The sequence below is a fragment of the Anthonomus grandis genome, chromosome 8 (genome assembly GCF_022605725.1).
Source record: "Anthonomus grandis grandis chromosome 8, icAntGran1.3, whole genome shotgun sequence".
Taxonomy (NCBI): Eukaryota; Metazoa; Arthropoda; class Insecta; order Coleoptera; family Curculionidae; genus Anthonomus; species Anthonomus grandis.
In genome coordinates this window covers 9,134,266-9,152,081 of record NC_065553.1, presented here as the reverse complement: position 1 = coordinate 9,152,081, position 17,816 = coordinate 9,134,266, and the positions used below count along the sequence as shown (strand labels likewise).

General features: G+C 26.9%; 1 protein-coding gene across 17 annotated transcripts in view; it reads right to left on the bottom strand.

Annotated features, from left to right (window-relative positions):
• Window positions 1–17,816, bottom strand: part of LOC126740013 (glutamate receptor ionotropic, kainate 2-like) — a 147,337-nt gene that overhangs the window by 35,597 nt on the left and 93,924 nt on the right. For all 17 annotated transcript variants that reach the window (XM_050445869.1, XM_050445875.1, XM_050445868.1 and 14 more), the window contains exons 2-3: window positions 13,311–13,478; window positions 4,723–4,884 (exon numbers count right to left, since the gene is read on the bottom strand). In XM_050445869.1, the coding sequence (XP_050301826.1) occupies window positions 4,723–4,884; window positions 13,311–13,407 (259 nt within the window). In that variant the 5' untranslated portion in view covers window positions 13,408–13,478. The remainder of the gene's footprint in view (window positions 1–4,722; window positions 4,885–13,310; window positions 13,479–17,816) is intronic.

Here is a 17,816-nt window from a genome sequence, read left to right as displayed (position 1 = left end):
GTTTTAGAAGTTTTTTAACTAATTAAAGGCTTGTTTTACAAAAAGAAATATTTTATTCTTGGCTTTCATAAACATTCAATAAATATATTAAATATTATTAAGAAATCTATTATCTTCTATAAGTTTTTCTAGACAATAAGTTTTATAAAGTATTATTTTATGTTATGCATAATAAAAATGGATATGATAGGCATATCATTTTTTAATATGTTTTCTTTTACAAACAAAGAAGTATATTTTCTATAATATAATTTGAATGTAATTTCATTTCTATAATCAGATTATTTTTAAAAATGTAATTTTGTTCTAAATACTTTTAAAAATACTTCTAGTGCTACATATTACCCATAAAATATTTACGACAAATAGTGTAATTAAGTTATTCTTTGTGTATAAATATTATTATAACAAGGTTTACTAATTTAGTTTAATTTAGTTAATTAAATAAGTCTTACTAATTTCGATTGTTTTGGATTTTTGAGTTGTAATTTTATTTTTATGTGACGATGTTATAAATCATAAAATAACATAAAGCAACCCGGCTCTTAAATATACTACTACTACTCATCGTTTAAAATAGGATTTATCTTAACATTGAGACAAATGACCTAACACGGTGACTATAATACCAAATAGTGGTCAGCCTAAAGCTTAACAAGATGTTTAGATATTGGAAATTCATTCAAAAGAAAGTAAAAGATCAGAGATTTAAGAGGTATGTAAAAAATGGGAAAAAAGTCTATACGTAGAATAGAATTATGCTAAAAAATGTCTATTTATTATATATAAAAAAATATATTATTTTTCTTATATAAGATTATTACCTCAACAAAATTACGTTTTTTAATTTATTATTAAAAGTTTTTTTAAAGTGAATATGTCATCTTCATAATACCAGATATTATTTTTATAAGTTAAAATTCTATATCATTTATAACATATAATTTTTTTGAAATAATTTTTATTTTTAAATGCATTACTTATATATTATTATTAGACGCAAGTAACGCAATTTAAAAGCATTTTATTGAACACGGCATTTCATGCTCATCAAAAATTAATTTAAAATATTGCACATTTTCCAACCGTATAACAACGAATCTGTACCATATTTTTCGGTGTTTATAAAATATGCTTTTATAATATTTTTGATGCATAAGCTTTCTATTTATTATAATAAATGACTTTATATATGAATGCATTATTATTGGCCAAAAAGCTTAACTTATTCATAGGCATGTTTTTTGGTCTGATCGGTTTTAATATTGATTTCTCGCGACTGAACATTTTAGAATCTTTTTTCGTATGATTTTTTTAAAACTCGATGTTTGTATCTGTTCACATATTTAAATTTAAACACCTAGTACTTTATAATTTATAGTAGTTTGAAAAATTAATGCAATCATTGTTTTGTGTCAGAGTTGTCTAGAGGAAAACTTAAAAACGAAAATGCATATCATTCCCTTTTTGCCAAGTTTGAATTAGAATTTCGGGCTAAATCATCAGTACAGAAAAATGTATAATACAAAAACTCAGATAATTAAATTCTCGACTCTAAAGGGAACAAACAACTAACAGGAACATAAAAGGCTCCAAAATCACCAAAACAATTTATTTTTTAACATTTTTTATTTAATATCATTGTTTTTGTACAAGCTATTAATAGTGATTTAGAAAGTATGTTAAAAGTGTAGCGGATTAAGAGCAGGTGATTCTCTACGTCAATATTTGTGCCATTCCTATCATTAAGGATTATTGTATTACAGCTTACTTACGCTTACAGCTACTCGAAAATGAGGTAGAGCGCCATTCAGTTGTATCTAATTCTCATGCTTTAGATTGATTAGGGTGAATCCTCTAGGTAATCCTGCAGATAATTATTAAAAAACGTTACAAATAGTCCTGATTGTAGCTTTGAGAGCAGGATATGTAGAGGGCAAACATTACATCAGCCACACCCAATCAAACATTTATGGAAAATTCATATGATCTTGGCTGAATTTCTGGAGAATACTGGTGTGTGCAAATATGGATATTATGAATAACTAATATATTAAAAATGAATATCTGCGTATTCGTTGTTAAAAAACATGTTCCGCTCTCGAAACTGGACCTACCTATATAGTATTCTAGTAATTAAAATAACCAATATTGAGTTTGTGTAATGGTTGTATAATATGATTCTCTAAATAAACTACTAGTAATTTCTTTAGGAAAATTAAATAAGAACATCTGCTTTTGGTTATATATTCTCGCAAGATATTACGAAAAGATTATTCACCTATGTTCCCGAAGGCATAACTTCTCTAGAATTGAACGTGACTTCTATTTGGATTCGGTTATACGCAATCGGAAAGCATTAGGATCTAAATGTCGATATTTGAATAAAAGCAATTCAAGTCTTGTAAAAAGATTTTATATCGTAACTTGTTTCGAATTTCATAAATGGCGAAGTTGATGTATTAATTTAAATATTTTCTTTGTGACAAAAAATTAATATAAGCATAAAAAATAATATACTTATCTATAAATTGGATCTTCGGGACATTAATAACGCAGTCATCATTAAAACAGATAAAAAGTTAATACGTTAAAAATATTATAAATGCATACAAGCATCAAAAAATAGGGTATTTATATTATTTATAGCCAGTGGCAATGAGTGGACAAAGCCTTGCAAAATTTTAAATTAAATTTTCATGAGTTTAAAATGTCATAGTAGAAATATTGGGAAGCTCATCGAAAAGCTCAGCAAGGTTAACGACTTTAAATTTGAAAATTGAAAAAAACCTTAAACTCGTTTATTTTTGTGTTGAAAGGACACTAAATTTTCGGTAAGATGATTACATTTTGTTTATTAGAAGTTAAGTTAATACTTATAATTCCCGTTCACCTCCATACTTGCAGCAACAGTTCACAGTGTTTTCGGATATTATAAAGAATATCAGCGGCAATTTGATAACATTCAATAGTGAGGTGGGTTTATAATAAGGGTTTAAGGCTGGGTAATACAAACTCTCGATTGTCCTCATAAAAAGAAATCAAAGAAAGACAAATCGAGTAATCTCGTGGGTCATTTGATAGCACTTCTTCTCCTAATCTGTCTGTATGACAACTATGCCTATTAACAATGCCATTCAGAAAATAAAAGCATTCGCGTGAGAAGCAACCATTAAAAAGGTAATCGGGATTATTTAGAAATATTTCAGATATTAATTCATAAAATAATAAATAGTGGTCAATATCATCATTTAAATCTTGAAGAAGTCGAACTGGATATAGGTGCCATTTATGTTTAAGAAATTTTTGTAGAGTGATCTGCGAAATTCTTACATCAGAAAGTTTTTTGCTGCTTAATGTAATCATAATCCAGAACAGCTATTTCTACTAACTGACTTCTCATCATATTTTCAATATTCCGTTTCTATTTTTGACTGAACCAGTTTACCGAAATTTAGCCACTAATTTTCGGATGCATTTATGATGTATATGTCCATCCGCGTCCCTTTTATTTAAATTATTTATATGGCTTAATAATACAATTTAATAATTTCCACATTCTTAGCAATAGTATTTTTTATGGAATCGAAAAAAATATAATAAAACCATAGAAATAAGGAACTATCCACATCAATTATTTTATGCATCACAATATAACTCCCTTTTCAAGTGATAAATGTACATGTAAATATGACCTCCCAAAAACAAACCTATACGAGTCCGAGAATTTTTTAATATGTCACATATAAGCCACATATCTTGCTAGACTGTTTTAAATGGGTCACCTTGTATGAAATTCTTCTGAAAAAAATGATTCCATAAAAAGAAAAAAAAATCCTTAACATATGAAACAGCAAGTCATCAATCAAGCAAGTTACAATTATTTATAGACAAGCGAGTTAACCGAGATTGTATATGGTCCTTATATTTAGTATATGTTATGCAAAGCATTATTCATTAGGTAGGAGATCTTCATAGGCAAAAATCAAATTATACATTTCATTTTATATTTGAATTATATCTCTTGAAATAATGCAGAGAACTAAAATTCGAGTTAAAAATTATTACATCTTTTGCCATAAATGTAGTTCAAAAATTTATTGAGCGACATTTATAGGAATTTTTTTGACAAAATTTATCCGAAAAGTTTATAGAAAATATTTTCGTTGTTAATCTGAGAAAAATCCTTATTAGTTTAAAAAGGCGGGTATACAGTACCCTTAAAAAATAATGTGTGTCCTGATATTTTAGGAGATATTATTATTACAGTGTTACTTTTCGTATCTTAATGGCTCAAAACCAGTTGGAAGTACTTTTTGCAACCTAAATCAGAAGTGACAATATTATAAAAAATATTATAATACTATGTTTCTGTAATTGTATTTTAGTAGTATAAAGATTAAACTTTATAGTATCTTAGACACGTTTTTATATAATTGATGACTAATAAAATATCAGAAATATAGAAGTGATTAAAGCATTGCACTTCTAGCATTAAAGTATAGTATAACATTCTTATCCCACAGTTGTTGAAATGATATATTTAATGTATGTTTTCTAATTTCGCTTTTGTTTTGTAAAATCCTCTTTAAGCACCCTTAATTAATCTCTAACGGCCTAATTTATTTAAGTTTATTCTAAATATAAATTCAGTAAATACAGAAGATGTTTGGACAATGTTATTAAATTATATAATGTTATAAAGCTAGTACTATTTTTTACCTTTTTTACTTGCATGAAAACTATCATCAGCCGGAACGTACTGTATATCATAGAGAAGGGAGGTGTGAGGTAGTAAGGTCTTGTCCCTGTTGATTTTGTATACGGCATATCGGAATGCTATTTCTGCGGCACTTCCTTTTTGATTTTCTGTAAATATCGCTCCTGAAATAAAAAAGGAACAGACTTTACGATAAACTAGGGAACCATTCAACAAGGTAAGAACTTTATGCCTTTCAAAATGTGTATAATAAAAATATATTTTATGGAGAAAACATATTGTTTTTATCCTTAAAGAAAATATAAGAAATCCAAGCATCTTGGTAAATGTTTTTCGAAAATAGCAAAGCTATTTACGCTTTGCTGAGTTTTTAAAATAGGTTTATCCATGCTTCAAGGCACTATAATAAACATTTATTTCACTTGTTTTAGTATTGTATTATTTTTAAAATTAATGAAACCATACAAGCAAAAATCAGAAACATTTAGGGTCAGAAATGGTTGTAGTCATATGCAATATTAGGGTAGTATTAGTATGTCCTTAAAAATATTTATTTATTTTTATATTAGTTGTGTGTTAAGCTGTTTATAAAATTTAAAAACATGAATGCTAATTTTGATGCGATATAACAGTTCAATTGTGTCTTGCGAAAATTTGTTTTAAGCAGGATATCGTGCATTTGTAATGTTATATTTATATTTCAAATGTTAAACTTGTGTTATTTGTAACGTTAAAGAAATATAATTGTAAAAAATATGAGAGACTCCAAAGTAAGACTCCTGTGATGTTAAAAATTAAAATAAGTTACTTAAAAATGATCTCGAAAGATAATATTAATAATTAAATGAATTTGGTAAAAAAAAATAAATATTTTCCATCTATCCTCTTAAATGATACCAGAATTGCTTACTTTTACGTGATTCTACGTAAATAGACAAAAAATAAAATTCTGTTTTAACATAGAAAGCATATAAGCTTAGTATTCACAAAACGAAACAAATTTAGATAATGAACTAAAGGAAGAGGTTGAAAAAGCCCAAATCAAATGAAAACGACAATTCCCAACCTGGCTATTTTCAAATAAAATTGAATCTTGTGCTGCAATAAAGATACAAACCTCATGAATATTAAAGAAGGCGACGAATCCGTTCCTATTTGCATAAAATTAATAATTAAGGGAGAGAGATTACGACCGCCAAAATGTTGTCTTAGGATCTGGAATCTGCTACTTGTTGGTATTTCAAACTCTTTGCTTTTCCCCTGGGGAAAATTTAATTTTACTAGCGATCTATTTAACAATTTATTATTCGCATGGGACACTAATTCAGGTCTGTTAAAGTTATTTCGAAAAACAACATTAATTAAGTATGTATAGTAACGTAATTTGTATTATATTATGAAACCTTACGTTACGAAGTTTATGATTTAAAGTTAATTAATTCCCTGTATTATTTAACAGAGAAGAAATTTATTTCCTTTTAAAAATAATGCTTTATTTTATATTTTAAATTAGAACTATTTACTGTATTTATGAATTTATTAATGTAGAATGAAAAAAAGTTTTTTGGAAGTTTCAGTCTCTAAGTTTTAAAGAAAAAATTAATTATGGTGTATTTTTGATTTAAGCTAAACAGTTTAGAAATGTTTGGAAAGCAAATTTATTTGATAAATATCTGACTCGTCTTGGGGTAAGTTTAAAAAACTTTATACTAATATATAAGAAATAAGTTGTTTCCTTAAAAATGTATCCATGTAAGGCTTTACATTTTGCGACATGGTTACATTATACGTGAGGCTAAATATACAGTAAAGCTTGAGGTTTTTACAACAACTATCTTTTAAGCCGGAGATTAAAACGCCTAGAGGTAACTACTCCGCTTTCTAGACTATTCCTTTGACAGAAAAAGTTATCAAAGACATCAAACTAAAAAGCAGTATAGAAAAAAACCTTTTTTAAAAATCATATATTTCTTTTCTACATACCTTAGAGCATAAATGCATATTAATTAATTTAAGAACCAATTTTATTATTAAATTAATTTAAGAAATAATTTAAGAACCAAAAAATATTAAACTAATAAATATCTGTTCCCAGTTGCAAATACACATTTTGCTTGTAAAATTATGCATAACTTAATTGGTTAACTTTACTTTATATTCTAAAAAAGGTTGGCGCCTTGGTTGATAAGTTTTGTTGCATGAAAATTTAAAATAAACTCAGAATACGAATCTGATGTCTAGGTGTCCATACTGCAACCTTTATTAAGCTGTCTTTGGGATTCAACAAAAATATGTATATATATATATTTTTTTTTTTGGGATAAAATACACCTTGATGTAAATCTGAATAAAATATACAGTCTTTTCTAGACCTCTGATATATGGTGTCTTATTAAATAGCTTTGCTACATAAAAAGCATTTGTAAAGGAGTTTTAAAAGAATCTAATTCTTTAATATAAAAATTAGTATATAAGTTTATCTTTCTCCTTTTTAATTGGCCAATAATATTTTGGATTTTTAAAGATATATTGATAATTTAAAAACTGTTTACAAAAAATGGGTATATGATTTCTCCTCTTTTAATATTTTCTAGTGATCTGGTAACTAGAACAATTTTTTAATTTCATATTGTGGTTTTGACCTTAAAAACATATTAGCGCGAAAAACACTGTTACTTGTACTACATATAACTTGACATTATTTTTCCGATATATATAAAAATTATATTACATTTTAGATATTTTTATATCTAAAATGTAATTTATTTTTATTATGTTTAGATTCCCTATTAACAATTTTGTACATCATTTTATTGTTCTCGTTTAGTTTCATTAAATATATATCTTAAAAGTTGCAGTTTGTGTGAATAGGAAGATACTTTTAGGTGTAAATTATAATATCAGAAGATTACTATTAGAGATAGAAAATTATCTAATCGTTTTTTTAAAATACAGGTATATATGCAGTCACCTATATACTGTCTCAAAAATGGTTCTAACCAACGATCAAATTTGATGAACCATTTAAAAAAATTAAGTAAGCAACTTTCTTTTATAATTCAAAAGTTAATTTTTAAAAAAATTGTAGAATATTGACTAATTATTTAGTTAATAAAACTTAATGTAACAGAACTAATTTAAAATGTTAATATATTTTCCATTTATACCAAAAATGTTATACCACATAAATTACTATAAAGCAATTAATTATAATTTATTGAAACTCTATTATTATAAAATGTAGCTTCTATTATAAGACACTTTTAATTTTTTGTATTGTCTTAACTATAGAACTAATCTCTTAAATTAAGAAAAAAGTTTTTTAAATAAATATACAGTGTGTCCCAGGATGAGCGAATTTATACGTAAAAATGATTAAAAAATTGTATTTGAAATTTAACCGTTTAGCATCCAGCCCTGCTTGATCAAAAAATAAAATTTAGCATATTTTTATTTTTTTTATATTTTCACATTTTTATTTTAAATCAAGCATGCCTTTTACGTAAAATCAAAGTAGGCCTATGATTATGAAACTCGATATTCGGGCATAATTTTGCATTCTAAATAACTTTTTCTTATAAACTTTTTTTAGATCTTACCTAGAAATACTACTTTGCCTACTAATAAAATTTAAAAAATGCTCGTATCAAGGCATGCTTGATTTAAAAAAAAAATAAAAATATACTAAATTTTATTTTTTAATCAAGCAGAGCAGGATGCTAAACGGTTAAATTTTAACCCCAAAATTTTTTGTAATTTTTACGTATAAATTTGATCATCCTCGGACACACTGTATATATTTTGTAAGTTTTACGCCTAGGTTGTATTCTGTAAGCTGTGAAATAACAAGATAAATACTATTTTATAAATACTAAATATTATATAAAAAAAATATATATTATTATTAAACATGTTGCTTGTAAAATTACGCATAACTTATATTGCTTCGATACACACTTATCTACATAGTACCAAATTGCAAAAAAGCCAATCAATCAGCGAGTACTTCGAAAGAAAAAAACTAGCACGAATCTTCCTCGATTCTATATTACAAATTATTAGTACCTTACTTTGATCTTAAAACTTTAATATGCTTCATATACTTTATTTAAATTTTAAGTAAACATAAAATACTGTGTGCATGTATCTTGCAATCTCGTGTGAAATATTTAAATCCATAAGTCATCCTTATACCATATATAAAATAAAAAACTATAACTAGAAATACTAAAATACGAGTACTCACCATATATTAGTTGTTTAATAGACTAATTATAGAATACTCTAAGGTAGCCTTTATTTAAATTCAAATTATAAATGCGTGAAAAATAATTCTGGTTAACTAAAAAATAACAAGAAGGGTTAATGAGAAATGCCACTTAAAATTTCAAAGGCGAATCTCACGCTAAAATAACTAATTAGAAAAGTACTTTTAAATTCATAACTTCGTTGTATAAAACTTCTCGAGCGTACAATAATTTGCAACTTTAATCCCTCATTTCAAGTAAGTTTTTCTGATTAAAATCTAAATAAATTTCCCATTGTTGACTTATATAATTGTAATGCGACCAATTCTCTCTTGGTCAAAAAAAGGTCAGACAACATGCCGACCTAAAACTAATTTTACATAAACTTTATACAGTATTATCGTAAAACTATCTAAAACTTCGGTGTCGTTCCCAAAATCTCTATTTACCTCGCAAACTTTATCCGCTCTTTACGAGCTTTACTTGCGAATTGGAAAGCACTACTACTAAAAGTAGGGGCACCCAATATTTTCTTTTTTGGAGAATGTTCCCGGTTGTGAAAATTCCCGGCATGTGACAGTGGCAAAAGTTCTTGGGTTTAATGTGGTATGAGAACAGTATTAAGGAGAAAAACGTGTTTTTATAAGAATGCGTACAAAAACACTAGGGCCCATTAAGAGCAAAAATAATATTGATTTTATTGTTTAAATACTCGTAGAGTAATATAACCAATAATGAAATAAATTAACCGATGTTTATTTAAAATATAAACTAAATTATTAATAAGAGTTTATGCACAGCCACTTCAACTTTATTATCTCTACTAACAACCCTCTGCTTATAAGCCATTCTCTGAAAGCTCTTAAAAATGGTTTAGCTTATTTACTTAAAATAAGAATGTAGTTTTAATTGTTAATTTTAGAAATATTGGAAATAATTGCCATTATATTGAAACCAATATTATATTAGTCTATTTTTTCAATGTACAGCAGTCATTTACAAATGTTCCTCTGAAAATAGCTCGACATTCTTAAAAATTCATTAGTTGCTTAGTCAGGTGGCGGCTTAAATGCAGATTTTAAGACGCTCTAGAAAAAGAAATATAGAGACGAAAGGACCTTCAACAGGACCTTACCTCTTAGTCCACGCAATGGGATAATTGTTTTCTAACTAGCACCTAACTAGAATAACATAACAAGGATGCCCCATTATGTTGAACCTGTAATAGATTTTCTTCTAAATTACCATGTATATCGCTGTTACAAGGGTTTCGATTATAAAAATCTCAATTCTGTGCACTTGAAAATTAGCACTGAGGCCTTATATATATAAAAATTATGCTCCAAATAGACCTGACTTTTTTTCTGTTAAACCTTGGTAAGAAATATGCCTAATACAGTTGATCTATATACAGGGTACCCCCAAATATCTTTATAAAAGCAACTGACCTTAGTCCAAAAGTGCTCCAATTCCGACAGGACGGTAAACTTAAAAGTCGACTTTTAATGTGGCCATCGAAAGGCGATTTACACTGCACTTCTAATGGTTTTAAATGTCCGTAATTTTTTTCTCAGGATAGTTTCGGACTTTTTTGCTAGAAATAAACAATTTCCTCATCAAAATTAAATAAAGAAGGCTCTTATATTAAAACCCGCCTAATTTAGCCTAACTTAGCGACAATTTGATTTGTAGATATTTGATGTCACAAAGATATATTCAAATATCTTAAATAAAAAATGTAGTTGTTTTATTTGATCACGAAATTAATTTTTCAAACAATATGGATTTTATAAAAATTTCTAGACTTACAGGTCTAAGAAAATTAAAATTAACTCTCTGCGTAACTTCTGTGTTAGCTCGAAGATTATTTGTTGCATCTTGAATGCGTTGCCATAGCTCCTCTTGCTAGAAATTAATTCTGGAGAACGTGAGAGCCAATTTACAGGGGCATCATCACCTTGACCTATCCACTTATTTAGTTCGACTATTCAAATAATTTTTGACATTTATTAAAAATGTAATGGTGCACCATCATGTATAAATCATCTGCAAAGTTAAAGAAATAAATCTTCCAATAAATTGGGTAAAGTGTTTTGTAGATGATGTTGATAAATTTCACCCATTAATCTTGAATAGATGAATTTCAAGACCAATATTGAAATTGCTAATTATACATTAATATTATATTTGTATTGAAAGTGGTATCTTCTTACTTCATGTGAATTCTCTTGAGCATATACGTGTTCATATAAAAATTATGTACCTCTCTTCGTAAAACAAGCTTCATTGGTAAAAAAACAAATTGGTTTAAGTTTCTTTCTCTTCGTACATGAATGAAATTACAAATTATCTTTGGTTAAGAGATCTTGAATTGGCGTTTTAAGGTACGGATATAACAACTATTCTCTGTTCACTTTATTAACGACATTTTTGGATACTCTCATTTTCATACCTATTCGCCCGGTGCTTAGTCCCGAAATCTCTTCAATACGTTCTATAATTCCATAATTTCGTGGTATTGGGAGTTAAGTGATCAGTTCCTGAAGACAGCAAACGGTAAATGTCTTAAAACACACCTATTTGCAAATCTTTCAGAGTACACCCTTATACACTCCCGACATGACTTGATAATAACCCAACCTTACAATACAATATAATAACTCTTAACTTTTATTATTAAATTCAAAAATTCCCAATTTAGAAATTCTTCCATAGAACTAAAGCACAAAAGCTCTTAGGAGCTTGATATCCAAATAAATGACACATCACCGGCAACTAACGAAAAATAAAAGCAAAGCCGTTCCTAAACATTAGTTTTTCTTCTTTCTCACTCTATAACTGCGTTAATTATTTCACACGTTTTTCAATGCTACTATTTTATCCGCTATATATTCCCTAACTTTATACTTAAAGATATTAAAATGATTTATGTTTTTAACTTTCGGTGGTAGCAAATTGAAGATATTGATGCCTGTACAGTCAATAATACTAAGAAAGCCTTTGAGTTGTTTAAATTTGTAAATATTGCGGCTTAATTTGTTCGAAGTAGTTTTAACAAATTTTAACAATCCCAACATCTGAAATGTTGATCTATTTGCAGTCTAAAGTATAATAAATAACTTTTGTTATTTTTAGGTTGAAACTACACTTAATTTTTATTACTGCAAGAGTGAACAATAACTGTGAACTGTTAGTAACATAGCGGTATATTCTTTATTGGTACATTGTACAGCCAATGGAAAAAGAAATAAAATTTTAATGTTGTTAAACTTTATTAATAGTGTGATTTATGAAGCTATGAAAATTACTAAACAATACTTGAAATAATATTTTTTTAAGTGGATGTAAAATGCGACTACTTTTAAAATGTATAAAATATTAATCTTAGGCGTGTAAATATTTGTATTCGTGGAAATGAGGAACATTTTAAATTTTTTTATTAAATCCGCTAAAATCGGAGCAATTTCGGAGTAAGATAAGTTGCTCTAAGTCGGACTATTTTAATAAGGAACAAGTAGTAAGATTTTTTAAAGACCTTTTGGGATATATAGATACCTTACATAATATAATTAATCTGGATTTAAAATTCGAAAAGAACATGGAGGTTTTGCTTTTTGTCCGTGGTCTATAAGTAAATGTTAAAAAACAGTAGTTCTCTACCTTTTGCCGTTTTTTAACGAACTTTGAATTTAATTTACTGGCTAAACCATGAGGCATAAAACATTAAAGCCAAAGTTACAAAAAAAAATAAATAATTTGGTGCTTTGTAATTTTGTTTTCATTAGATGTACAGTTTCACTCCCGCAAAGAGAATTTTAAAGAATTGAATTATCTCCATTTTTTGTTTTATAAATTTTTCTGTACCATGTTACGGTTCACCCAGAAAATCTAATCCAGAATCGGCAAAGGGGCTGGATACACGTTTTCGTTTTTAAGCTTTCCTCAAAGACCTTTTTGAATGCCGGATTAACTGTTCGAATAATAGGTTATGTAAAAATATAAAGAAAAAAATTTGGTGTTATTAAGCAATAAAACATATTTTTTAAACTTTTTTGTTAATTATTATAATAAATTATCCACTTTACATAATACCGATTTTTTAAATTTCATTTATTCAATTGTTCCTGTATATTTTCGTGCCAAAAAACTAAACTTAAAAAAGAAAATATTTTCAGATCATTATTATAATAGTCGCTAAGAAAAACATTAAAAATAAACCAAACATCCAATTTATGATAATTTCAATACAAGAATAATTATGAATCTAGATTTTAATTAAATGCTTATTTTACCTAAATTTAGCGCCAAATTTTGATAATATAAAATCAGAATGAAGAACTTACCTATTCGTACTACAGATGGCAATCCAAATATGGTACTGGGAAACATAAGTAGAGTTAGACAAAAGAAACGACTGCCAAGAAGAGTTTTCAAGGTCATGTTTCATGATGATAGATCTCTGCTCTCTTTCCTTTGACTTTTAAAAAGCATAGTTACAAGTTGAATTATGTCTGAAAAAAAATTAATATATTATAAGATGTCATAATTTTTAACGATTATATGTACTGCAACGCTAGTTCCAATTAACTTATTTGTGATTGTATACAACTTATGCAGGGTGAAACTCTAGGTAAAGTAAGTCGGCTAGAATATTTTCAAGGTGGAGGCACTAATATATTAAGGCATTTCTGGATTCTAGTATACACTCTAAAAATTCTTGTGTATAATATCCTATATTAAAGTATTAGTGTTTTTTATATATTTAAGTACATACTAATACTACTACACTTAGTATCAGTTAGGCTTATTTATTTTGTTACAGAATATCGTAATATTAGAGATCATAGCAGATTGAACTTTCTATACATTTAAAGGCAACATATTAATCTTTTATAGTGTTTTTTTAGCGATTTACAAAAATTTATCATAAAATAAAACAAAAACGTTAGGAGCCTAAAATCGTGCTTATACCTGATAAAAACTATGGACGTTAATTTTTACAAAAACTTTTAGATACTTCAAATTAAGTGAAAAATTAAATCACCCTTTAATTTATACTTTAATCACCAGTAAACACCAAATAAAACTCGTAACTCTTATTAATAACTAGAATAAATATATTTTGGGTTTCTAATCCAGCCGCAAAGGTAATTTCCTGTTAATTGCGATATCAAATTGCTTAACTAAGTTTAGAGTAAATCGATATTTCAAGGGAAATTGACTAATTTAAAGAGAAGTTCCTAGGGCACAGGTAAAGAAGAAATATTTGGTAGGCAACATTTAATTTACATATTCTAAATTATATTAAATGCTGATTAAAGTATTATTGAAGCCACTTAAATGAGGCATAATATTCCAGCTGACTGTCATATTAAAAGGTATAACTGTACTCGTTAATATTACGCATTAAAACAATGTTCTTTATCCAAAGTATGCGATAATCAATCATTGTTGTTTTTTGTGCAATCACTCTCTATCAATTTAAGTGTTAAACTGTACCTGACAAATTGGACACGTCCATTATGTAAGTTTCGTAACGGGACATTAACTTTAGATTTATGTTAAAGGAGGACGTGTACCGACTTATTTGTTAAACATTTCTGTTCTATGTAAGTTTTGGGAACAGGGTATTCCATAATGAATGTATTATTAATATTTTTTAAGCTTATTAGCGTGACATGTGTTAAATAAATGGTAGCATTAGTAGGAAATATATGATTTAGTTTAGTTTTAAATATTTGCCAGCACTTAAACTGATCACATGTCCCTTAATGACCCGTGTAGGTCTTGTATTATTCGGGTCTATTACTCTTAATCGAACAGTACTAGTAGTACCTTTACATTTTTTTACAAAGTGAGACACAATTCAGTTTTTAGATAATTTATAATAATTTTGTATTCTATAGTATTTGAACAGCGAATCTTACTGCCATTCCTCATCGATAAATAATCTAAACTCAAGATAAATATTTGAAAAGCAGGATATGTCAAGATATATAGAACGAATACATGGAATGGTAAGTTAAATATTGTAATTATGATTGTTATTATATGTGTCTTGTTATTTTTTTAATTTTTATTTTAAGTATGTAAAAAGTGGTGTTTGCATATCATTAAAATTATTGGCTTTATTAATATTTACATAATACTGAATGAATAGCGAATACATAGAATCGAATTGAAAAATTGCCAAGTAATTTTTCTTAAATGACATTTTTTTGAGAAATTTTATCATACTAAAGATTACAAATAAAGATAAGTTTTTATAATATTATTTTTATTTTGATAATTTGTAATATCTTTTTAAAATGAGATAAATATATGTATATAGTTAGTTCATCGTGATAGCTACATATTTTTTCCTACTATCATGTGTAAATTACTCATTTTACACACTGTCCAAGGTTTATACTTTTACAGTACTGGTATTTAAAAAGCAAATCTGACATTTAAATTCATAAAAAGTCAAGTGTTAAAAATTACACAGAGTAGCAGCCATAACAAACAGTAATAAATTACGTGCTAATAGACAGCATGTCTTTTTATTAATTCTATATCGACTAAAATTCATCATGTCTTATATTTAAATAAAAATGCGTTCTATAGGCTTGTATCAGTTGAATTGAATTCGATTAAGGTTAAGTGCTCTTTCAATGTGTTTTCATATTCCGTGATATATTACTAAAAAAGTATATCTTATATATTTTGCAGTAAGATACAAAAAATATACAATAAAAGCATTTTTTATAAAGATGTGTTCAATAATCAAAAAAAAATGAACGTTTTTTAAAAGAATTATAGAGGGTTTGTTTAAAATTATGTACACATGGATAATGGAAACGATTAAAGATATAGGATGAACCAAATAAGAAAAAAATTGTATATTCAAGTGCCGATAAATAATCTGTCATTGCCAGATAAATAGAGAAAAAAAAGTACGTTTTATAAAATCCTTTAAATCTTGTTTATTATAAAAGATAAAATAACGAAATTTTCAGGGTGGGTGTAAGAAATGAGGGTGAATTTGACAATAAAGTAAAAAATAATCTGGGCCGACTATTTTAAATGAAAATATTCATGTTGAAACTCACTTTAAAACCTTAAAACTGACAATAAATTTTACTTTGACAGTTATCTAGGTAAGTAGCATAGACACCAAATATCCCTATGGAAAAAGTGAAGAGAAATATAAATTTGACAATTCAAAAATTCAATATGGCGCACATAAGAAATAAAAAATTTAACTTCGGTTTTATTTAACATAGTAGACCTACATTATTTTTTATTTTATTTTGATCAATTCTCGTTCATTTCTTACCCTCATTCTAAAAATTTCCATATTGTATCCTTTATAATAAACAAAGGATATTAAGGAATATATAAAACGCACTTTTTTCTTTCTTTCCCTCTATCCATTGCTATTCCGGGTATAAAGAAGTAGATGATAGATTGTCTACCCTATATCTTTACCAGTTTCCAATATCCCCATGTACATAATTTTAAATTGCATAGCTTAAGTCTCTTTTAATGTGCAGTTTTAATTTTTTAACACATTTGCATTTTGGATACGATTCTAAGTATGTATATATTTAATTATTTAACTTATAAATTTAATTAAATGCAGCTTTAACATTAAAATTAAAACCAAAACTTTTAATAGTCGCAGTGAATGTCTTAAATAAATCTAGTGTTATTACCCATTTTACACTTTAATTATGACCCATTTATGTAGTTCTCTTTCAGCATATTAATTACCTTATACATTACTCTAAACCTTTAATAAAGGCAGCGAGGTTATAAACATGACATAGAATATTTAGCCGCAAAAATACCACTTTAATTAAATTTACGAAATACATATGGTAATGGTTAACAAATAACGTAAGTAACATGAAAAGTTAATAAATAAGAAAATTATCCAGATAATATGTGTACAAATTTGGGTCAATTTTTTGAGTTACGAACATTGTGTCGTATAATTAATTAGAAAAAAAAATCAATATTTCCAAAAAATATTTTATTTCTTAAAATCTTGTACAAATTTTGAAAAACGCTGACCCAACCCAACCCAACCGAACCAAATTATTTAGGAAATAGGTGTATGAATTTTCAAAGTTGCGTCTGGGCAATTTATGAATATTGTGTCGTTTAATTAAAAAAGAAAAATCATTATTTTCAAAAAATATTTTTTTTACTCAAATTCTTGTACGAATTTGAAAAAACACTAAAATAAGTGTCCAATCAAATTGTCTGTGGAATATATATACAAATTTTCAAAAAAACGTCTGGTCAATTTTTTGATTTGTGAACATTGTGTTATGAAGGTAGAAAAGAAACCTATATTTTCAAAAATATTTTTTTTCTCAAAATCTTGCATAAATTTGGAAAAACGCTGAAATAAGTACCCAACCAAATTATCCAGGGTACACATTTTCAAAATGGTATCTGGTTAATTTTTTAAGATAAATACTGTGTTGTTTAATTAGAAAAAAAATTAATATTTTCAAAAAATATTTTATTTTTCATAATCTTATAAGAGTTTAAAAAAACTCTGAAATAGGTGTGCAACGAAATCGTCCAAAAAATATCTACAAATTTTCAAAATGGTATCTGGTCAATTTTCTTAGTGTTTATTTAACAATATATTTTGTTAAAAAAGGAACAAAAATATTCGAAACTGTGCAAAAAAATCAAGTTTAGTATTCAAGAAATAAATGTCAGATAGAAGCAATATAAACAACAGTCAGCAGTAAAGAAAATAAGTTCTTGTATATGGGATATCTTACACCATTGATTATTAGAGATTAAGGTCCCTCTGATCAAGGACCCGTTTACCACATGATGCAAAA